General features: G+C 40.2%; 1 protein-coding gene across 1 annotated transcript; it reads left to right on the plus strand.

Annotated features, from left to right (window-relative positions):
* Window positions 1-831: 831 nt before the first annotated feature.
* On the plus strand, window positions 832-21,216 carry si:dkeyp-19e1.3 (USP6 N-terminal-like protein). Its single transcript, XM_026366445.1, has 15 exons — window positions 832-1,119; window positions 11,838-11,911; window positions 12,097-12,182; window positions 12,371-12,410; window positions 12,525-12,605; window positions 12,951-13,058; window positions 13,148-13,257; window positions 14,568-14,616; window positions 15,973-16,093; window positions 16,297-16,391; window positions 16,649-16,714; window positions 16,904-17,003; window positions 17,474-17,626; window positions 17,749-19,239; window positions 19,274-21,216. Exons 2-14 carry the CDS (start codon window positions 11,846-11,848, stop codon window positions 19,119-19,121), a joined length of 2,448 nt encoding a protein of 815 aa, XP_026222230.1. The 5' UTR covers window positions 832-1,119; window positions 11,838-11,845; the 3' UTR covers window positions 19,122-19,239; window positions 19,274-21,216.
* Window positions 21,217-21,238: the final 22 nt, after the last annotated feature.

Here is a 21,238-nt window from a genome sequence, read left to right on the forward strand (position 1 = left end):
GACATTCAGCAGCATGGTTCCCGTCCATCTCTAGAACTTTCTGCAGCAGAAATTATGATGTTTTTGTCATATTGCAGGGGAAAATCCTGGTAATTAGTAACATCACTACATGTTGTATTTCACCTATTTAACATTGTTCTTGCTAAATTAACAGTATAGATTTGAGGACAGTCAAATGGAATAGAGCCATTGTTAAAGTTAGTTGCACCTCAGCTTTCTGCCGTAATGGCAGACTGTCTGTTGTGACAAATGTCTTTCAAGTCCAGAAATAGATTGTTTTCATACCTGACATTTAGATTTGTCATATTAGGTGCAGATGCTACCAATAATGTTAACAATAGCTCTCTTGTATTCAACAGTCCCAGGAAACTATGACAGTGTCACAATTTAATTCAAGCGTCCACAAAGGGCTGAGAGTCATATGATGGAGGGAAATCCATCACCTAGCTGTATGTCTACATTTACTCCAACAGATGGCGCAAGATTACAATATTTGTCAAAAAACATTTATCTATTTTGCTGGTAATAATGCATTTTAAAGTTAAAAAGCCCATTGTTTTTTGTTCGCTTGTTTGTTTTTCTTTACCAAACATGAATATGCCAAACAACAACAAGCTAATATTGCAAAACGCACCACCCAACTGAGCGACTGCACATCAGCTAGTAAAACCGCACGTTAAGCAAAGCATCCATGACAATAATAATAATTAATATTTGTGTAAAAATAAATCAATAATGGCTGCTGGCCGTGTTTCGGGTCAGTCCCTGCAGGTCATTCCCGAACTTCCGCGCTCCAACTTTCGGTCCGTGAACGCATCGCCGCCCGCCTCGGCCTCGTGCGCGCGCGTCGTCCTGTCAGACAGCTGCAGCCAGCTCGCGGCATGTGGCGCGAGGCTGGGGGCTGAGTCCGCTCGACCAGCGTCAGAGGAACGAGGCGACTCTCGGGGACGAGTCCATCATCATCATCATCATCAGCAGCAGCAGCAGCAGCAGCAGCAGCAGCGCGGTGCCTGCGTGTGGCGGCGGCTCCTCTGGACACGGAGGGAGAGAATGAGAATAGAGGGTTTTGTTTCTTCGTGTAGGTTCAGCGAGGCAGAGGAAGGAGAGTCTCCCCTAAAGGTAGGCACCAGCGACGGCTCCGGACCTGGAGCCAGCCGCTGCCGCTTCGGTCGTGTTCAGTGTGTGAGTGACTTCGTCCGGTCCCTTTATCTGGTCTGTTACTGGTTATACTAGCTGTCTAATCCACTACAGAGCAGTAAAGGACACCAGTGCGTGTGCAGCTGGGTTCACGGTGTTTACTGTTCGAGCACAAACCCTCTGTGGTGTGGACACTGAGTTAGCGCTTCTCCTGGGGAATTTCTCCTTTTACACCACTCACACATGTGCTTTCCATCGGTTATACAAAGCGTCTAAACTGGGGACCCGCCCGTGTCTTTCATGTTTTACTTATCCAATATAATAAATAGTAGTATATGTGTTTACTGTGTGTTAGTCGTGTGTGTGTGTGTGTGTGTGTGTGTGTAATCTGTTTCAGATAGTTTCACTCTTGACGGCCATGAGTTCCGCATTCACACAGCAGGTATCAGTGCCAAAATCAGGAACTATACGTGTGATTCAGATAATAATCTACGTATTTAATACTCAAACGTCATATACACAGTGTCGCCCACTACACAGACTACAGACACTAACGTGTCAAGAAAGAGGCTGGTATCAGGTCTGGGTCATGTCCTACCATAAGTGGTCCCCATTGAGGAAGGTTAACTGGGCGTCTCACTGGTTCATACTGTACATAGAGTGTGAGATGTTACACACAGTCTAAGAGTAGGATCTTCAGTGACCCCCCCACCCACCCCCTCAAATGTGTTTTTAGAAGCCATTGCACATTTTTCTAGCTATTTCCCCTTATTTTATATATATATATATATATATACAGCCATTTGGCAGTGACCAACAGTGCTTGTGAGTACATGTGAAGTAGGTGGTGTTGAGCTGGTGTGACTGTGCCTACACGTCTGCAGGTGTATGCTTATGGATGTATCAGTTTACATCGTGTGACACTATACTTGTGGTTAGAGGAGGAAGCCTTAAATTGAACTGGCGATAACGCTGTTGCTATACTCTCATCGTTTCTGTCTTCTCACCTTGCCTTTCTGGTGTTTTGATTAGAGTCATAATTTAAGAAATGCAGAAGGTGACGTTCAGACATTTGAATGTACTCTGGAGCGATGATGTGATTGCCAACAGGATGGGACCCACATATGAGGCAGAACATTTGGGCTGTTATTTTGTTTTTATGTCAGTGAGTGGGCCTCCCTCAGCAGTATTAGCCTTTTTTAGTAATATCAGAGTTGGTGTTTAAGTCTTTGTCATATTTCTTCTGTTAATCATCACTCTTGTCACTTTATTACATATATTATCGATTCATTTCCTGGATTCAAGCATTACACCAACATTGCGAAAAACAAGTTAAGCAAATAGTTTGGTTAAACTGAAATGATAAAATGTTTTATTTAATTATTAGTTTTATGATTACTAAATATAAATGTCTTGCTGTGATACTAAATGCATTATTAATCTATAGTTCTCTCATCAATCAGCATTGTATTCTGTGGGGATAATATTATTTCAGTGGAGAGGCATCAATAGCCTTTTTGTCTGGCTGAATGGCGGCTTTATGATGGACAATAAAAGGCTACAAACACACACCAGTGTCAGAAAACACACCAGAAAGTGAAGCCTTTTTCCATAAAAAAGAAAACATAGAAAGGCTTTAGCCCTGCTGTGTGACTCATGAGATGTGTTGTCGGGGTTTGTGTCTTGTCTTTTCAGTTGTTTTGAAAATACAACTGAAGCATGTTTAAGCAGGCTTTAGTTGAGTATCAAGCGTACATCCTGAACAGGTCATCCGTCTATGACAGGCCCATGGTCACACTCACATTCACACCTACGTGCTATTTCGAGTTTCCAGTAAAACAAACCTACAGTGGGAAGAAATTGTCCCATGCACTCCACACAGGCTTCAGCTAATGTTTTAAACTGAATGCTAAAGTGGTTATATTAATCATAAATATGTCAAACAAAATAATGAATTATCTATTAAGCGTTGCTGTGGTTTAGGAGATAAAGCGGGTCATCAAATAATGTTCACTTGATCTCTGCCAAATGTAAAGGCAGTCTGATATAACAATACAAAATACCAAATAGGTGCTAATTCAAGCTTTTTAAAATGTGATCTGCTTATTTCTTTTTCAGATAATTGTAAATTCAATGCTTTTGGGTTGTTTGCAACTGTCATCTTTGACAGTTTCTGCCCTATTATGGTTCATTACATTTAAGCTCTAGAGTTAGCTTCTGCCAGAAACCATGACATTTATATTTATCTATTAATTACCCAAATCTGTTGTCCACACTTTGGATTGGTAGTCTGACTGAAAACTGTTGTACCACTGAGGAGATGAGTGATGGCTCCATGGGATAATAGCCCAAATAGCTGTTTGTCTTTTGGCATTTGTATAAAGGCTATATTGGGCTAACTTGGAATTTCCCCTCTATGATTGTGTCTCATTTGTGTCTTTTTTAGATGCCACTCAAATGTGTTTGTGCTGCACATACTTAACCTCCTCCCGTTGTTGAACCATGATTAAATTACACTTTCCCACTGGTTTAAGGATGCTTTCCTTGCATGTGCTCTAATCCTCAGTTTCTGTGTAAACGTGTTCTGAACATGAAAACTATGATAATCATATCACCAGTGGAATATCCATCAGTAAACCTAACATAATTTCTACTCATCTTTTGAGATCAGCTGACTTTGGCTCTGGTTGAACTTTTTTGATTGGGTTACACGTTCTGTATATGTTTTTGAAACATTTAATATGTTTGGCATTGTATAAACCTATGGTGTGTGGTGAGGGGATCTTAGTGGTATACAAACAGTGATGCATCATATCTCATGTTGTTGTGAGCCTGTCGATGGCCTGTGCAGTGAAGGTTTGTAACATAGAATGATTTTTGGTGTTTGTAGGGATGTGTTGACCGTTACTAGATACAACATGGAATTTTAAAACAGCATGACAGTGTGAGGTTACACAACTTCCCAAAACGTTGTGTAGTTCCCCTGTGCATTTCTTAAACTTACATAATCTTTAGTTCAAAGTCATATTTCAATGACTGAAATGAGGGTTTTACAATACAATAAATTACAGTCTGTCCAAAAAAACAAAGTCACACAAAGATTCTCAGTGGGGTTAAGGTCTGGACTCTGTGGTGGCCAATCCAAGTGTGAAAATGATGTGTCCTGCTCCCTGAACCACTCTTTTCACAATTTTAGCCTGATGATACCTGCTATTGTCATATTGGAATATACCTGTACCATCAGGGAAGAAAAAAATCCATTGATGGATTCAGTATTCAGTATATTCAGGTAGTCAGCTGACCTCATTCTTTGGACACATAATGTTGCTGAACCTAGACCTGACCAACTGCAGCAAGACCAAATCATGGCACTGCCCTCACAGGCTTGTACTGTAGGCACTAGGCATGATGGGTCACCCACCTCTCTTCTTACCCTGATGCATCTATCACCCTGCAACAGGGTAAATCTGGACTCATCAGATCACATGACCTTTTTCCATTGGACAGTTCTTAACCCAGTTTTAGTAGTTTCAACAATCTCCTTAGATGTTTTCTTAGCTTGATGCATGCCAATAATTTGACCCTTCTAAAACAGATTAACATCTTTTCCACAACTACAGGATGTGTCTTCAGACATGGTTGTTAAAAAACACAATCAGAAGCTACTCAATGCATGAATTAGGGTTAAATAACTTGTAGCCAGCTTAAACATAATCATCTGAGCACTAATTGTCCAGTTGGAGGCTCTTACCTATTTGCTTAGTTAAATCAAGGTGATGACCTTTTTTTGGGCAGGCAGTGTATATTAAAATATAGTAGCACTAATTGCTTACATTTTGGATGGGAGCTTTTCTCTAGCTTCACTGTTGATATTATGTCTCCATCCATCCCAGGAGGATTCATTTATGAGAATGTGGATTTTCTGCAACGTCCTGTGGTTGTGTGTTTATGAATCCTGTTCCTTTGACATTCCTGCTCCTCATACCACCTCTCAAAAAAGTGCTGCCACCCTGGGAAACAAGGCTCTTTGGCTGGAATGCTTCTTAAGCATCTAAAAGTTTGTGTGGTCATTGTTATATTTAGACCCCCCCTATCAGCTGTAATGACCAGAGACTGTTGTCAGGCTCTGACAGACACAGGGTGAAGTGTTGAGAACCACCTTTCTCAGAGTCTAGCTTCATATTTCTTTTGGTATGAGGGGAAAATGGTAAGGTAGTTTGGGATGGCGAATGTGTGCTCTGTGTGCTCAGCTATGGAAAAACGATAAGGCGGAGTGACAGTGGTAATACAGAGTGGAGCAGGACAGAAAAGCCCCATGGGGACAACAAGCTATTCTAAGCCTGTGATTTTCCCCAGTGTCTGTGCTCTAGATGTTGAGCCTCGGGTCACACAGTTTCTGTATCATTGCTATTTTCTATGCATAAACACAAACACTAGAGCCATATAACAGAAACAAAGGACATACCGATGAGGAATCTTCTGCTAAGAAGACTTTGAGTCTGGCCATCAAGGATTCCCAGCCTAACTTCTCATTGGTCTAATTTGGCATGTTTCTTCTCTGTGATCTTAAGTTGATTTTCTAGTTTATATGGTCTCTGTGATCGCTTCACCCCAGTCAAAAGTAGATTAAGTTAGAATGGCGGGAGACTTTAGTCACTAAAAATTCCTGAGAGGAACCGCTGAGAGCAAGGGCAAACAATTGGCTATTGTCCATGCACCATCACACCTGCAAAATATGTCTTGGTACCATAGAACATTTACATCATTGTTATGTCTCTGGGGACGGGAGCATCTGGGCTTTATATAAGTATACATTCATTGCGTATGGAGTAATTGGTTATTAAATGCACATTTTCAAGACAGTAAACAGGACAAAACAAGCAAATATGTTTTTTTATATAACTTATTCATAATTGTGTATTATTCAGTCACAATGGCTTACATCAGAGCCTAAAGCCTGCATTTACAGTATTTGTGCAGTGTGTGCTTTTTGTTTCTCTGAAGATCCATCTCGACTTCATGCCTTCCTTTTAAACGAAAGAACGACAGTTAAACATATCGTACGTAACATATCGTACCAGCATTTTTAGGTTTCCGATATGTGTATGTGTGTATCCTCCTTTCTGAGGGGCTTTATTTTTTATAACAAGCCTTTTACAACTGGTAGTGGCAGTGTTATGTTTAAAGCAAATCAGCAAAGGCTTTCTTGAGGGTGAATTTAATTGCTTGTGAACCTGGAACAGGAGCTATTGTGCGATTAACACTAAAACTTCCTAACCCTCTGTAACTCCAACCGAAAAAATCTAATTTTATAGTTAAAAATAGACCTCCTTAGACCAGTCTTCCCTTTCATGTTCTACTTGTTTTAGTCTCATGCATGCTCACATGTACACACTGTGGCTGACAGCCATTGAAAACTGGAGCACTGAAACCATCTGGGACTTCTTCATGTGGAAATTAGAGCCATGTGGTTGCTTGTTAGCCTCCTTCCTTTTTCTGAACTGGAATGATATGCTTGTTCTCTACAATCAACATGAGTCTACAGGATTAAGTTAATATAATGACAGGAATAATAACACAGAATGCATTACAGGACGTTATTTGAAGCTTATTGTCATGAAGTACATTAGCAATGCCTGCGGCATGTTACAGAAATCTTTATCCCACACTGTTCACATCATTTGAATAATGAAATCAAAAGATATGTAACCACAGTTGCAAAAATGTGTTGTTTTATTATAAAATAGACACCTTGTCTATAAAATCCTTGTCTAGACACACTTGCTGAGGTTGCATTGCAAAACATATCATGGGAATTAGAGATACTAGAGACAGAGGAGGACTCTATAAATTACACGCAATACAGTTTTCTACAGGTTTTCTATTCTGTATCTATTAAGAATTAACTCCTAATTATATAGCTCTTTAACAGTTATTTTACATTCAGAATATTCACTTTCAGGTCATTTTGAATGCAATACAAAAACAAAAGTTTAAGAAGCCTTTATTTATAAATAATGAAATTAAACTGGTGTTTTGATACTTGCTGGGTGGTAAATTAAGACCCCTAGGCGAGGTAATGTAAGCATGTGTGGAGCAGATGATAGGAGTTTATAATACAGAGTCATAAGAAATGACACAGATGTATAATAAGCTTGGCACGGAATGGGAATTTGCTCTGTGAGGTTAACCAGGTTGAATGATTACTTGATCCAAACTTGTCTGATCTCAGAGCCAGAGTGTAGTTTGGCTGACCACAGAGCACTAATCACTCAGTGGTAAGGAGAACTCAACATCTGTCATCTTCCCTTTCATCACGCCATCAGCAGTTTAGGGCTAGAGTTTTGAGTGCCAGAAGATGCTCAGTGAAAATTAAAATGTGATCATATGTAAGTAATTGATAAGGATGTCCTTTTGACATCTGTGTACTGATTATGATCTAGTTTTTTCAACGAACGGCCCCAAGTAACACATTTTTGGGTTTTAGATGCAACAGGTTAAGTCTCTTGCAAAGTGAGTGAGTGGTAATGCTGATATGAAGTTCCCACACCCCACTGTGGTTTCAGTTGAGGTTATTTAGCTCAGGATGCCAGCTCTCTAATATACACGCACACACCTTACACTCTATGTAGTCAGAGTTTCCACTGTCCCACGTTAAGTGGACAACTGAGTCACTCCTTATTGCTGTATAATACCTTATGATTAAGATTGATTATAAGCCAAATGAGAGATGATCATGGATCCAAGATGAGTAGAAATATGTTAAACAGGCCGTGTCCTTTATTATTGTAATCGAATGGGGTAAACAAATAAAGAAGAATATGTAAAATAAAGTTAAATTAAATTTAAATTAAATTGTAGTGGTTTTATTGCAATTGAGTTATGAGTCCTAACATTTCATCATTAAGACAAGAAAAATGCACACTTCTTGTCAATGCACTGTAAGTAGCTGATTCAGAATGCTTTGCAGACTGTTTGTGGTTACAACAGTGCACCAAGAGCTTATATACCGTGGCTCGATTTAGAGCTCTATGTCATAACAGGAAATGATGTCACCCAGGCCCCACTTAAAGTGTTTTATTTTGAAAGCACCCAGGTGATCAAACTCCAGCCACACAGCAAATAGTTTTTTTACTGTTTTTTTTACTACTACCTCTTTGTTGGTTCTGATCCACTGTCTGTTTGTTGTCTAAACTGACCAGCCTACCACCAGCCTACCACTTTGAGTATTGTGAAAGGATCTTGTTATATGTATGTAATATGTCAGCACTTACTGTCAAGACTCCACATTTAACTCCCTTAATGAAAATCTTTGTCATTGTACATTCCCGCTCACAGCACACACCTACTAACTAAACAGCCCCTCAACTGTATGAATTTACACGATCTCCCTCCCACTCAGTGACCTTGACGGCTGTTTACTCACTTTTTTTTTCTCTCCATCTTCCATATGTTTAAAACCCCAAGTCTCCCCACAACTAACCACCTGTCTAGCCACTGAAAACAGCTGTTACAAGTAAATTTCTTTAAACCAATCATGAGATGCAGTGTTTTTGACAGTCACTCAGCTGTGGTGGTGACTTATAAACAAAATACCAGTAGTGTTAATGTACTAATGAGCTAACCATCCTGTGGTATTACTCATGTCTTCCTTGCTGACTGCAAACACCAAGTTTGGATCATTTAAGGCTTTTGTCAGTATAAGGGGTTTTCCTTTTCGGTTTTTGGTTAAAGGAAGACCGCTTTTGTAGTCACACTCCTTTTGCAATGCTCATTGAACCTGTTGTTGAAGGGGTGGTGGTGACTGGTTTCCTTTTCTTCCTGAGCCAAGACAATACTATCAGCAGTCTGGAGACTCAACACCGGAAGTAAGCAGCTTGAACCTAAAGATGAATAAAAACAGACCTTTATACACCCATTTACAAAATGACAGATGCAGACAGGAAAATAAAACAAGTGTTTATTATTACTGTATGAAGACCAGTCGCATAAACACAGACCTACATAGTTTATTGGTTTTTTTTTAGTTAATTTACTGACAAATATATTTTTAGCAATGTGTATTCTTGTCGTCTCTGCTAAAACTTTGCATTTCATTTAATGTCTGTGCTTCCTGTGCTGCCGCCTGTGTAGAAAGTACAGGGCCAGGTAGGCAACTTTTTTACTGATCATGTGATGTAGGAAAGGTTAGAGCAAGGCTAATGCAACAACTCAAAGACAACCTACTTAGCTGTCCAGAGAAATATGCTGATGTCATGAAAAACCTGAAATAGCCTGGATTTCAGATGGACGTTAAAAGGGAAATTGCACAAAGAAGAGCAGCTGAATGCGTTTGTTCAGTGGTCTGGTTTCACTGACCACCTGTTGGACAACAGGCTCAGCTGTTGCTGTGACAGAGAAACCTGGATACTAAGGTTTTTGAAATGGGGTAATAATGATTGAGGAACGTGGTACCTGATGACCTCGAAGTTGAACATCTATATGGACATCGTTAATGTTAAGTTCTGATTATAGGAAAAGCAAAAGAAAAATAAACCAGGGTGTTTGACTAATATCTATTATTTTAATTACAAGTCACAATTTTTGTGCGGCACAGTGGTTTAGTGGCAAGAGCTGATGATTTACAGCAAGATGTGAATCGATCGCTCGACCAGGATCCTTTCTATGTGGAGTTTGTGTTTTAAAGTTTCTACGTGGTTTCTCTTGGGGTATTCCGTCTTCCTCCCACCATCTAAAGACATGGATTAGGGTTAGGGGGTTAAGGTAAAGCAGTTAGCACTTATGTATATATTTGAACATCATAAAATACTGTATTAACTTTGTGGAGCTAGTAATTATATTTCATTATGTTTGGGTGTTACATGACTTCTAAACAATATAAATACCCCCAGACCAGTTGCATCTTCTAGTTTTTCCAGCACTTAAATCATTGTTCCAAAATTAAAATGTAAATAATTCTGTGGGAAATGTTGTGGACAAAATATCTACTAGTCAGCACAAAGTGTTTGTAGGGGAAAGTTAAGGGGTCTTTATGAGAGGTGTGGCAGGTGTCCTCACACCTGTTGCTACTGGAACAGTTGGAGTGCAGTGTTTGTTGTAGCGGTTTTCCTGTGGTGTCACAGATTGTGTCGCAGTAAAGTTTGTTGTAAACTGAGACAATTGTAAAAAGTTCATTTTATATTTTAGCTTTATAACTTGAACTACTAAGCAATTTAAAAATCAAAGTGAAGCTGAAAAGTGAAGCTAAAATACTTTGCTATATTGAATTTACTTACTTTACTTTGATTTCAAATTTCTCCCATTTCATGTTTGTCACATTACATACAAATATAGATGATTAAAATGGTAGTTGTTTTAATTGTTGATTAAAATTAAGTCCTATGGCTGGTTTTTAAATCTGATGCTTTAATGTATACGATACATTTAAAGAGAGTATCAGTCCTGGGCTTTATCTTCTTTCATCCAGTGACTGCTAGGCATAGCTGGCATAACATTCATATCCAGACATCATTCTGAGATGCTGACCTGGCAGACAAGTGGTGAAGCTGTTCTCTCTTGGGCGATTATTGAGCCTAGCAGTTGTCAGGGCTAGCAGGGAAGGCTAGAATCAGGCTTAAAGGGGCAGACTGGGGTCAGAAAAAGGGGGCTGGCCCAGGTCCATCTTAGTTTAGTTTCACTATGAGCACTGGTATTAGTTGTCCACTTCTCTATTTGTTTTTCCATGAGCCCAGACTATACTTTTGCTTTCTTGCTTCTGAAATTCTATTATTTAGCACCAGTGCAATTTTATGTGCACACAAGCGGAAAGAAGAAATACACACATGTGCTGTACTAGACATACTAAGTTAGAAACATCCTTTTTGTAACTCACTGGCCCGTTGTGACTGTCTGCTTGTGATTAACCACCAAGTAGCCTGGAATGAAGGCAGTCAGATGTAACAGATTTGCTAGAAAATGAGGTCTGGTAGAGTAGTCCAATGAATGCACACCAGAATCTAGGTACTGGTTAGTGCTGTGCATGAAAAAATAATAAAGATGACTGCACACTAAGCTTCTATAGTTTATTCAGAAGACTGTACTACGACTGATCTTCCTTAAGGCAAGTCAAATACTAGTGTCAGCTTTAGGTGCATACACATGTACTACCTGGTATCAGACTGCATTGTTTACAAAATCAGATGTGATGAGAATTAATACATGAAATACACCAACCAAACAATCTTCGGTATTCCACTAATCATTACTTCACATTCTCAAGCTGTAGTCTAAATAAAGTCAGAGGTTTGTCAACTGAAGCTTTTGGCACATTAACAGGAAGTTGCTAATGACCTTGTAGCTTGTGTCCTCATTCTTTGGCTTTGTATAGACTCTAGCATGCAACAACATTTATTTTTAAAGCACAAAATATGATGCAGGTCTTCTGAAACTGCACTACTGAACACAAGAATAATATAATCTGGACTTTTATCTTAGGTAGTGTGACATTTGTCTAATGTTTTTGTGTTCGATAAGTAGTCACAATAAGCAAGCAAGTTGATAATATGTTGACAACTATATTAACTATAGCATATTAATTGGTCTTTTGCATCTTTTCATATTCTGCATACACTGACACCAAGAACCGGCAGTATTTTACAAATGTCAATATTCAACCACATGAATATAGTTGATGCCAAATATTAGTATCTGCTTTCTTTCAGATTTTGACATGAAGAAGGACATAGACACATTAATAGCAGAGGAACGTGCTGAAATAATCTCCAAATATGACAAGGTATGCTGTGCACAGTAATTATTTTCCCTCCTGACTACCACATTAGCAAACATAATCAGCGTGCTAGTAAACAACTTTAAAGCAAAGGAATATTTTCCATTTGTTCAATGAGTCTTGGCCACATGGGATTTGGTATTTATATATTGATATTTGTTAATAGAGATTATGATATGTGGATATTTTAGGGCAGGCAGGAGGGTGTCGACATCGACCCATGGGAGGATGCTAACTACAGCATCTATAAGGTCACTGACCGCTTCGGCTTCCTGCAGTAAGTTACACTCTTGACAGCTTCCTAATGGTGAATCAAATTTCAGCAGAATACCTTCATTTGTATCTAGGTTATTTTTCCTACTCTCCTGCTCGTTCTCTCCTGAATCTTTCTCATAGTGTTGTCTTATATTACTAAACTTAAATTATCCTCTCATTTCTAATACATTTTATGTGTTTCTGCTCCAGTGAGAAAGAGTTGCCGACACCCAGTGCGCATGAAGAGAAGGTATAACCTTCATTTGCTGCATACCAAATCCACATTTTGACCTTGCATGTAACACAATTACATCCTTTTACACATGTAGGGTACGACATGTATGTCTGTCTTTCCTCTCCACAGCAAAAGCAGCAGGAGATAGAACGAGTGGAGAAATGGCTGAAGATGGTGAAGAACTGGGACAAGTACATTAACAGCGATAAGGTTTGTGACTCCTTGATGTCTGACGCCTGTCACACACACTAACATACTGTCTTAAATTAGCACTGACTTCTCCATTTTTCTATTAAAATATATAATGTGTTTTCCACTCCACTTTCAACCACAGCTTAATCCTTTATTGTTCGGTTGTTCTAGACAGTTAAAGCTTGTGTATTAGCATATGTGATTAATCCTAGTCATTCAAGAGAGTCAAGAGGGCTACACACCATAAAGCAGCATTCATCCACTCTGCCTCTTTCCTGTGGTTGTTGTGATGACTACTGTCTCTTTATGTTTGGAGAGTGTCTATTCATATCTGTTCATATGTCTCTGTTACATGTGTTTCAGCTGGTGAAGCGTGTGTATAAAGGCATCCCTCTGCAGCTCAGAGGCCAAGCATGGGCCTTACTTTTGGACATAGAGAAAGTGAAAGAAGATAACCAGGGAAAATATGAGGTGTGACTCTTAAATCTGGTAACAACTATTCTATCATGTGGATACTTTGACAGTTTACTTTGATATTTTTTTGTCCCTCTGTCCTTCAGAGAATGAAGCAGCAGGCTCGTAGCTTGTCCACAGAGATTAAACAGATAGACCTAGATGTGAACAGAACCTTCAGGAACCACATCATGTTTATGGATCGCTTTGGAGTCAAGTGAGTATTTTCCTCAGCAGGAAGCAGAACAACTATTTTAGTATTTCAGTGCATCTACATGATTTTCTACATATTTACTTGATTCCATCTATCTAACTAGTACATTATTACCATCTTATCTTTATTTATATTATTTATAACCTGAGCAAACTTACTGCTTATATTTCTTTTGGATCAGATGAATTCTACCCTGAACTTGAAGTGACACAATATAGTTGTCTCTCCTGTGTTCTTGGTTTTGTTTGTCATCTTACATGTCCAGGTTTGACCTTGCTAAGGTTTCTGCAGCCTGTGACCTTTTTGGCTTAAATTTTAAAGCAGAACACAAACACACATACACACAAAACCGGTGGTTTCCTCTTTGCAGCGTTTTATTAGCCTTCCTGTCAGTGCTCAAAGCCCCACAGGAAATGGCATTCATACACAAATGTGCACCGACACCAAGTGTGTTTGTGTAGAATAACACTGCCCAAATTATTTTCTGATAATAATACATAATGTACATATAATGCTAATAGACAGAAAAAATAAACAAGTTACATAACATTCAGAACACAAACAGGCTGTCATGTTTTACGGAATGTGCTTTGGTGTTTGTGGGACAGTTGTGAAAGCAGCTGGGTTGTCCGTTTCAGTTTTAACTCATAGTGTGTGTGACTGTGTCTTTTGTTACGTACTTCCTTTTCAATTCAAAGCAACTGACTCCAAACACCAAAACATCACTCCATCCTGCTTGGCTGCCCAGTCCTTCCCTGCAAGTCAACAGCTGTCTCGCTCATGTGAAGACACTGAAAGCTATTTTAAACTCCTTTCCTCTCTCTGTCACCGTCTGTAAGACAATTAGTTCCTATTGAAGTCCTAGGGGGGAAACTTTGCTCATCTACACTGTATTCGCTAAAGCCCCTGCCCCAGACTCCTGGTGTACAGTAATGGGCTGCAACATATTTAGACAATTTATTTAGACATTAGGCATGTATCACAATATCTGATCACAGGTAATAATATGATATATCAGGTGTAGACACACTAGATGGAGTGACAAACTACCCACAACAATATATACAAGCATAGACGCAAACAGTTTTCTACACCACCAGGATGATGTTTGCAGCTGTTTATGATCTGTCTTTGCTGATAGATGGAGTTAATGTAGGAATGAGGTGATTAGGAAATCAGTACACATATGGCCATTATCCAATTGCCATTGTCAAGTTCTGCCATGCTCCAGCATGTTGTTTCTACTTGCTTGATTGTTGCTAAGGTATCACATCCTCGATTTTTAACTTATGGTTTCTCTGTTCCCTCTCTAGGCAGCAGGCTCTCTTTCACGTACTAGCAGCTTACTCTGTCTACAACACGGTAAGTGTGTTTGCGTGTGCATACCTGTGTGTGTGTAAATGTGTCTTACATAATGTAGAGGAGTTTTGTTTACACTGGCTGCACTGCAAAAGCAACACACCAGCGGTGCAGCAGCTGAAAGTCCTTCCAGTGTGTCTGTTTCCATATAGCAAACAACAAGCCAAGCACTCCAAACAACTCTGTTCACATTCTTGTTTAGAGCCTAGGGTAAGATCTTTTATTCATGAATGTGTCTCAGCCTGAATGTACAGCAACACAGTAAAACAGTCAGACGGCCACTGAATCCACAACCACATTGCCCACATTGTTAGACTAACTTCCTCTTTACATGTACAGAACTGTACGTGTTCAATTAGCAAAGCAAAATGTTAAAGCTGAAACAATTATTTAGTTAATAATCAATTAATTGTTTAAATCAACTCTTAATTTGCAGAAATGTTCTTTGTCACCACATTTACTAAAAGACAGTAAATGCAGATCAAATGTAATCAAAATCAACATATAATGTACATTAATCTGTGTGTATTCATTCATTTCTAAGCACAGATTGCTTCCTTTAGTTTGGTTGGTAATACTTCTGTTCCTGAGTATCTTGTGTAGTGCAGCACATTTCTAAACAGACACAGTCTATGTCTGTTTCTCTTATTGGCTTCTGTGTGTTAGAGGTGTTTGAGCCAGAGGAAATGGGCATGTGCCGTTCCATTTTCCTTTTTCCCCTCTCCTGACACTGCTTGTAAGAAACTGGGTCAGCAGGAGAGCACGAGAGAGAGAAGGGGAGGGATGGTGGGGAAAAGTGTGTTTGTTCTTTTCGCTTGTGTGATAGTACATAGGGAAGAATGTGAAGAATGTGTAGTTTAACCTCAATCTAAACCTAATTATATTTACAACATTTCCTTGGAAGGGTATGCTGGAGTGTCCTCTTCTAGATGTACAATGAATCATATCAATCCCCAAATGAACAGATACCAAGTGTGTGTCTGGTTTTGTGTATCTGTGCCTGCCAAGAGCAATATGTTTCGTGTAAATCATTATATCATGGTGGAGTCAATTTGGCGGTAGTATAAAGTGAAGACATGACATTACTGAGAATGTATGTTAGGTTAGAGTAAATATTTGAACAACCTTTGGTAAAAGTGTTTATAATGACTCAGCAGCATGTCCAGTGGGTGTGTATCTCTTCATGCCTAGTGAAACCACACACATCCACAGTCTGCCATGAAGCCATATGAGACATTCAGTTGCTCTCTTACCATCATCTCCCTTCCTGTCTGCCTGTGCTCTAATATATTATGAATAATTCCTTGCATTTGCCGGTCCCGTTTAATTGAACCTGTCTCTTCTCCTGTGTTCCACCAGGAGGTGAGCTACTGCCAGGGGATGAGTCAGATTGCTGCCGTCCTGCTCATGTACCTGAATGAGGAAGATGCCTTCTGGGCTTTGTCACAGCTTCTCACCGACAGCAAACATGCCATGCATGGTGAGTCAGACGACTAACTGGAAAAAAAGAGAGCTGACTAATGTTTAGACTAATTAAAACTGTAACAATTAAAAAGCTGTGTATGGGACAAGACAATCTTTTATGAGGCGAAATTCTTTTAAATTTTTTTATATTATGTCTTTTGTATTTCCATCATCATACACTATTTATTGTCTGCTGGCTTGTTTTGTTCTCTGTGCTAGGGTTCTTCATCCCGGGATTTCCCAAGCTGCAGCGTTTCCAGACTCATCATGAGCTGATCCTCTCCAAAATGCTGCCTAAGCTGAAAAAACACCTGGTGAGTTATGTTACAGCTGCATGACTGATGCTTTCTATTCATGCAAGATGCACAAAGCCACAGTAAAAATACAGTAATGGCTTAGAGGGCCATGTGCTGCAGTTGATTCATTCAGAGCCGTCTGATTAATTTATGTTGCTAAAGGACACATGTTCAGAGTGTTACTGGGTCCAAGAGCCAGGAAAATTTATAACACAGAACGATTAGGAGTCGTGAAATCTCATAGAAACTATTTCTCATCCATTCTTGCCCCACAGGACAAGGAACAGATGACAACAGGAATTTACACCACCAAATGGTTTCTGCAATGCTTCATCGAAAGAGTAAGTCATTTCTCACATTTTGTCAGCTGTTTAAAAGATATAATTTTCCTTGTTCTAGTACCAGATTTATATATGTCTCCTCACTTTCCTTTCAGACATGCATCACATTTGTGGTTCAGTTGTTTTTATTATATTGTATTATTTGTTTTTAACCAGACTGACTCTCTTTTGCTGTGTCTTACATAACAGACCCCTTTCACCCTTACCCTGCGTTTGTGGGACATCTTCATATTGGAGGGAGAGAAGATGCTAACCGCCATGGCTTACACAGCTCTCAAGTTACACAAGAGTGAGTATGAGGCTTATTCCTAGTCTTCCATGCTATGCTACACTAAATGAGTCAAAAACCAGCTTCGTGCCCAGATACAGCCACAGTTGCTTTTGCTGTACCAGTGAGTGTTAGTGTGTGGATTACATCGCACGCTGTCTCTCGCTTGGCTGCCTCCTAACTGGATGGCTTACATAATGCAGCTGGCCTGTTGCTGTGGAGAGGACTTGAAAGATGACTTTTCATTGGAGGCTTGAACGGCAGTTGCCTCAGCACATTCTGAGGGTTCAAATCTTGCAAAACAACTTGAGCCAGTTCTATTTGGCATCTCAAAGTGAGGTCTCTGTTAAAGTGCATTTTTTGAAAATATAATTTCTTTTATTTATGTTTTGCCATATTGCAGTGCTGTATTTAACTTCACAGATTTGTGTTACTCAGTGGATGAGTTCAATTGCATTTTGTTTGTTTCTGTATTGTGTGCGTCTAATCAGAGCGCCTGCAGAAGCTTCAGTTAGAGGACCTAAGGGAGTTCCTCCAAGAGCAGCTGGCTGCTTCTTACTTCTTGTCTGATGATATGGTGATTGAACAGCTACAGGCTTCTATGTCTGAGCTTCGTAGTAAAAAGCTGGACCAACCTCCTCCAGGTGCAGTTATGTTCTTGTATTCTTACAGTTTCTTACATTTTTAGTGTAAACATACATTGCTCTCTATGCCTGATGCATCTGCCTTTGTTGATGTATTCCTTATTGCCCATTCTCTGTTGTAGCAAAGTCAGACGAGCTACCAAAGAAACCTCTGGGTCAAGAGAGACCAGTTCTCTTACTTCCGCTGCAGCCTGACTCTCCCCTTGAGGTCAAAATAGATCTGCAGGCCCACAGTCAGCACAATACAGAGGCCCAGCAAACAGACAGCATCACCCCACATCAGACCCCCTCTCCTGCAGACCCCCAGGACTTGAGAAATCCCTCCAAGGAAAACCCACCTTCTCTGCCTTCACCAGATCCAGTTGTAGTCCACACACAAAGAACACCATCTCCTGTGAGGCCTCCTCCATTACCTCCAACAGCCAACAAACCCTCTGCTGTAGTAGTTTTGGACAGAGATGTGAAGAAATCCCTCGAAAATGGGAGAACACAGGGGATCCAGCTTGTTGACCCAGAGACACGGGAGGAGCCTATCGACTGGCCTCCACCATATGAAGCCCCTCCGTTGGATACTCTTACCATTTCTGAGGAGGAGATCATGAACCTTCCAGATTTGCCACCTCCACCTTTCTTTTACCCAGACCAGAATGGCCAAAAACTTCAGAACAGTGAATGCCTAGGGACAGTGACTTGTCCAGAGACCCGACGTCGCTCTCCGTCCCCCCACGCTGCCTCTCCACTTGTCCCTCACATGAAGCCAAAACTTTGCCCAAAACCAGTCATTTCTCCACACCTCCCACCGAAACATCCTCCTCCCTCTAAGCCTTTACCTTCTTGTGCCTTCACTCCATCCTCATCCTCTCCCAAACTTCCTCCCCCAAAGCCAACCAAGTTCCCTGTCTCTCTCCATGTCCCAGTGGCCACTGGAGACAGACGACCTTCCAACACCTCCCAGTATGACAACCTGTCAGAGGCTGATGAGGAGGACCGCTATCTGGAGAGGCTGCTGGGATCCACTCCTGAGGAAATTATCAGAATGCACACCACTGACAGAGAGTATGACCCTGCTCTCTACCCTCTGCCTCCACCTCTTGTTTTCATCCCTTCTTCCCCTTCCCCTATTCCTTCCTCGATGTGCTCTCTCCCTAGTCTGCCTCAAGAGCCAGAATATGAAGGAGAGGACAGCTGGGTTGAGGACTCTATCATCCCCCCTCCTCCACCTAGTTTTGCTGATAGATTTACTCCCTTTCAGGGTAGCACTGCCAACTGTTCAGACACACACAGAACCACCTCACCCAGTTACGCTAAGCCTATCTCCAGGGGCCCCAGGGACCATTCTGCCTTCCCAGCACCATTATTGTACACCGGATCTCCCCCAGGCCACTCCAGGCCCCCAGGACAGTCAGTAGTAGGGGTGCCTATGGTCCGATCCAGTCCAGACTTTTGCAGGATGCCTCCAGGTGGACAGCAGCTGCCCAAATCAGTGACCTTTTGAGGCGTCCACTCTTTCTTAATGCTTGATTAGTTTTCTAAGTCATTCAAGAGATAAACGGCCAGTAGCTGTTCAATGTGGCAAAGGTTTTGTGTGTGTGTGTGTGTGTGTGTGTGTGTGTGTGTGTGTGTGTGTGTGTGTGTGTGTGTGTGTGTTTGTATGGCTATTGTGAGGACCAGCATGCATTTTTAACCTTTTGACTGAGGACATTTTACAAAGTGAGGACATTTTAGCCGGTCTTCACAATAAGAAGGGAGTTTAAAGAGAAATTTCGGAGTAGGGCTAGCTTTTAGGGTTAGAGTTAGAATTAGATGTTAGTTTTGTTTAGAGTAAAGTTTAGGGTGATGCAGTTTGTTGTGATGTTTAGGGTTAGGGGAAGGCAGTACATGTGATAAAATAAAAATCAATACAGAGTAGATTAGCATGTCCTACGCACAGTAGGGGGCTTGTGAATGCATTATGTCCTGAGTGTCCTCACAATGACTTTCATACAAAAATGTGTGTGTGTGTCCGTCAGGACTTTTCTCATTGAAATACAGACTTCTGTGATACTTGCACCTTTTTTTCCTAGGGCAGTTCAACTTTTTAAGGTCAACTAAAACAGCCGTCCTGCGTTACTGTTTGCTACACAAGAATTGTGTATTAACTTAGTGTGTGAGACCAGATTTAGTTTTCAGTTTTGAATCTAGTAATGAGAAATTACAGCAGAAATTACATAGTCTAATACCAGCCGCATGTTTCACCACAAGTTGTTTTCCAGTTAGTTTCATTTTGTTCCAAAAAAGTGTCTTAACCTGATCACAGCGCAATGAGTAGCACCTCCAAAACAAGGGCTTTTGAGGCCGCAGAGTAAGGTCATCATACTAAAGCACCTGGAGCCTATATATGTATATTTAGTCAACTGTGAGCAGGCTCACACATCATAACAGTACGTCAACAGTAACAGTATGAGAAGAACTGTAGTGAGAAACTTAATATGCAATATAGTTTCTATAGTGCATTTTTAGGTCAATACTTGATAACAAAGGACCACTAAACCATGTTGCACCAAAGAACTGTCAGTGCAAGCTTTTGAAAGGATTGTTAAACTTGTCAGCACCACCAGCAAGGAAGACTTGGTGCATAATGTCAATGATGTAAATACTGAAGCTCGTTTCATTTACAAGGTCAGGTTATGTTTTTTTTTCTAAGGCAGGTAATAGAAGTTACTCTGTGGGTACTTTGCTGCTCCTTTTTGTTTTTAATTGTTTGGTAGGATGCTATCAATTTGAAAGAAAACGTTCCCCAGTTATGTTTTCCTGACAGAAGAGTAGCTCCATCTAGTGGTCGGAAGTGTTACAGATTGGATGTAAGCTAAAGGAGGATGTTGCCTTTTAGCACATATATATAGTCCTAAGATTCTTTTTGGGGAAACTAGTTCTGGCCATGATGTAAATGCTACCTATAATGCTTGTCTGTGAAAGCACTCATAGTAAGCTAGACTTAATAAAACGGTGACCGATTCCTTAGCACACTGTTCTGACCAGGGAGAAAAGTAAACAAATGCTAAATGTATTTAATGTAATATTATGCACAGCCATATCTTAGAGCCATTGCAGCAACTTTGTTGTCAGTTTTAAGTTCTTGAGAAAAGGAAGTTGAGCCATAATATACTGTACAAGGACCTAATGGTCAAACATGTTTATATTGTTACATTCAGTGATACCATATATAACAAGATGTACTGTGTCTAAACATCATTTTGTTGTTTGCACTGACCTTTGTTATTACAAAGAGGATTTGCAATACCCTGTATTCTTGTGTTTTCAAATTTCAGGTTCCAGGTTACTGATTTTAAAAAGTGTTTTCATTCTGAGATTTTAACAAATATTTAATGGGTTGTTCACAAACTTTGGTCTGGCTTCTTGCAATTCATACCCAAGAACTTGACCTGCACAACCGCGTTTGGCTTGCCGGGGTATTTTAAGTCATGTGAGCTGACCACCAATTGTACATCACTGTTCCTTTTATGGATCTGGTTTATGATGCTGGACCTCAGACCAAAGCTTGTGTACATTTACACAGCGCCTAAAGTGTTTTATAAAGAGATGAACCATAATTGCCTGTTGTCTTCTCTTTCC

Source organism: Anabas testudineus, chromosome 6, assembly GCF_900324465.2.
Source record: "Anabas testudineus chromosome 6, fAnaTes1.2, whole genome shotgun sequence".
Taxonomy (NCBI): Eukaryota; Metazoa; Chordata; class Actinopteri; order Anabantiformes; family Anabantidae; genus Anabas; species Anabas testudineus.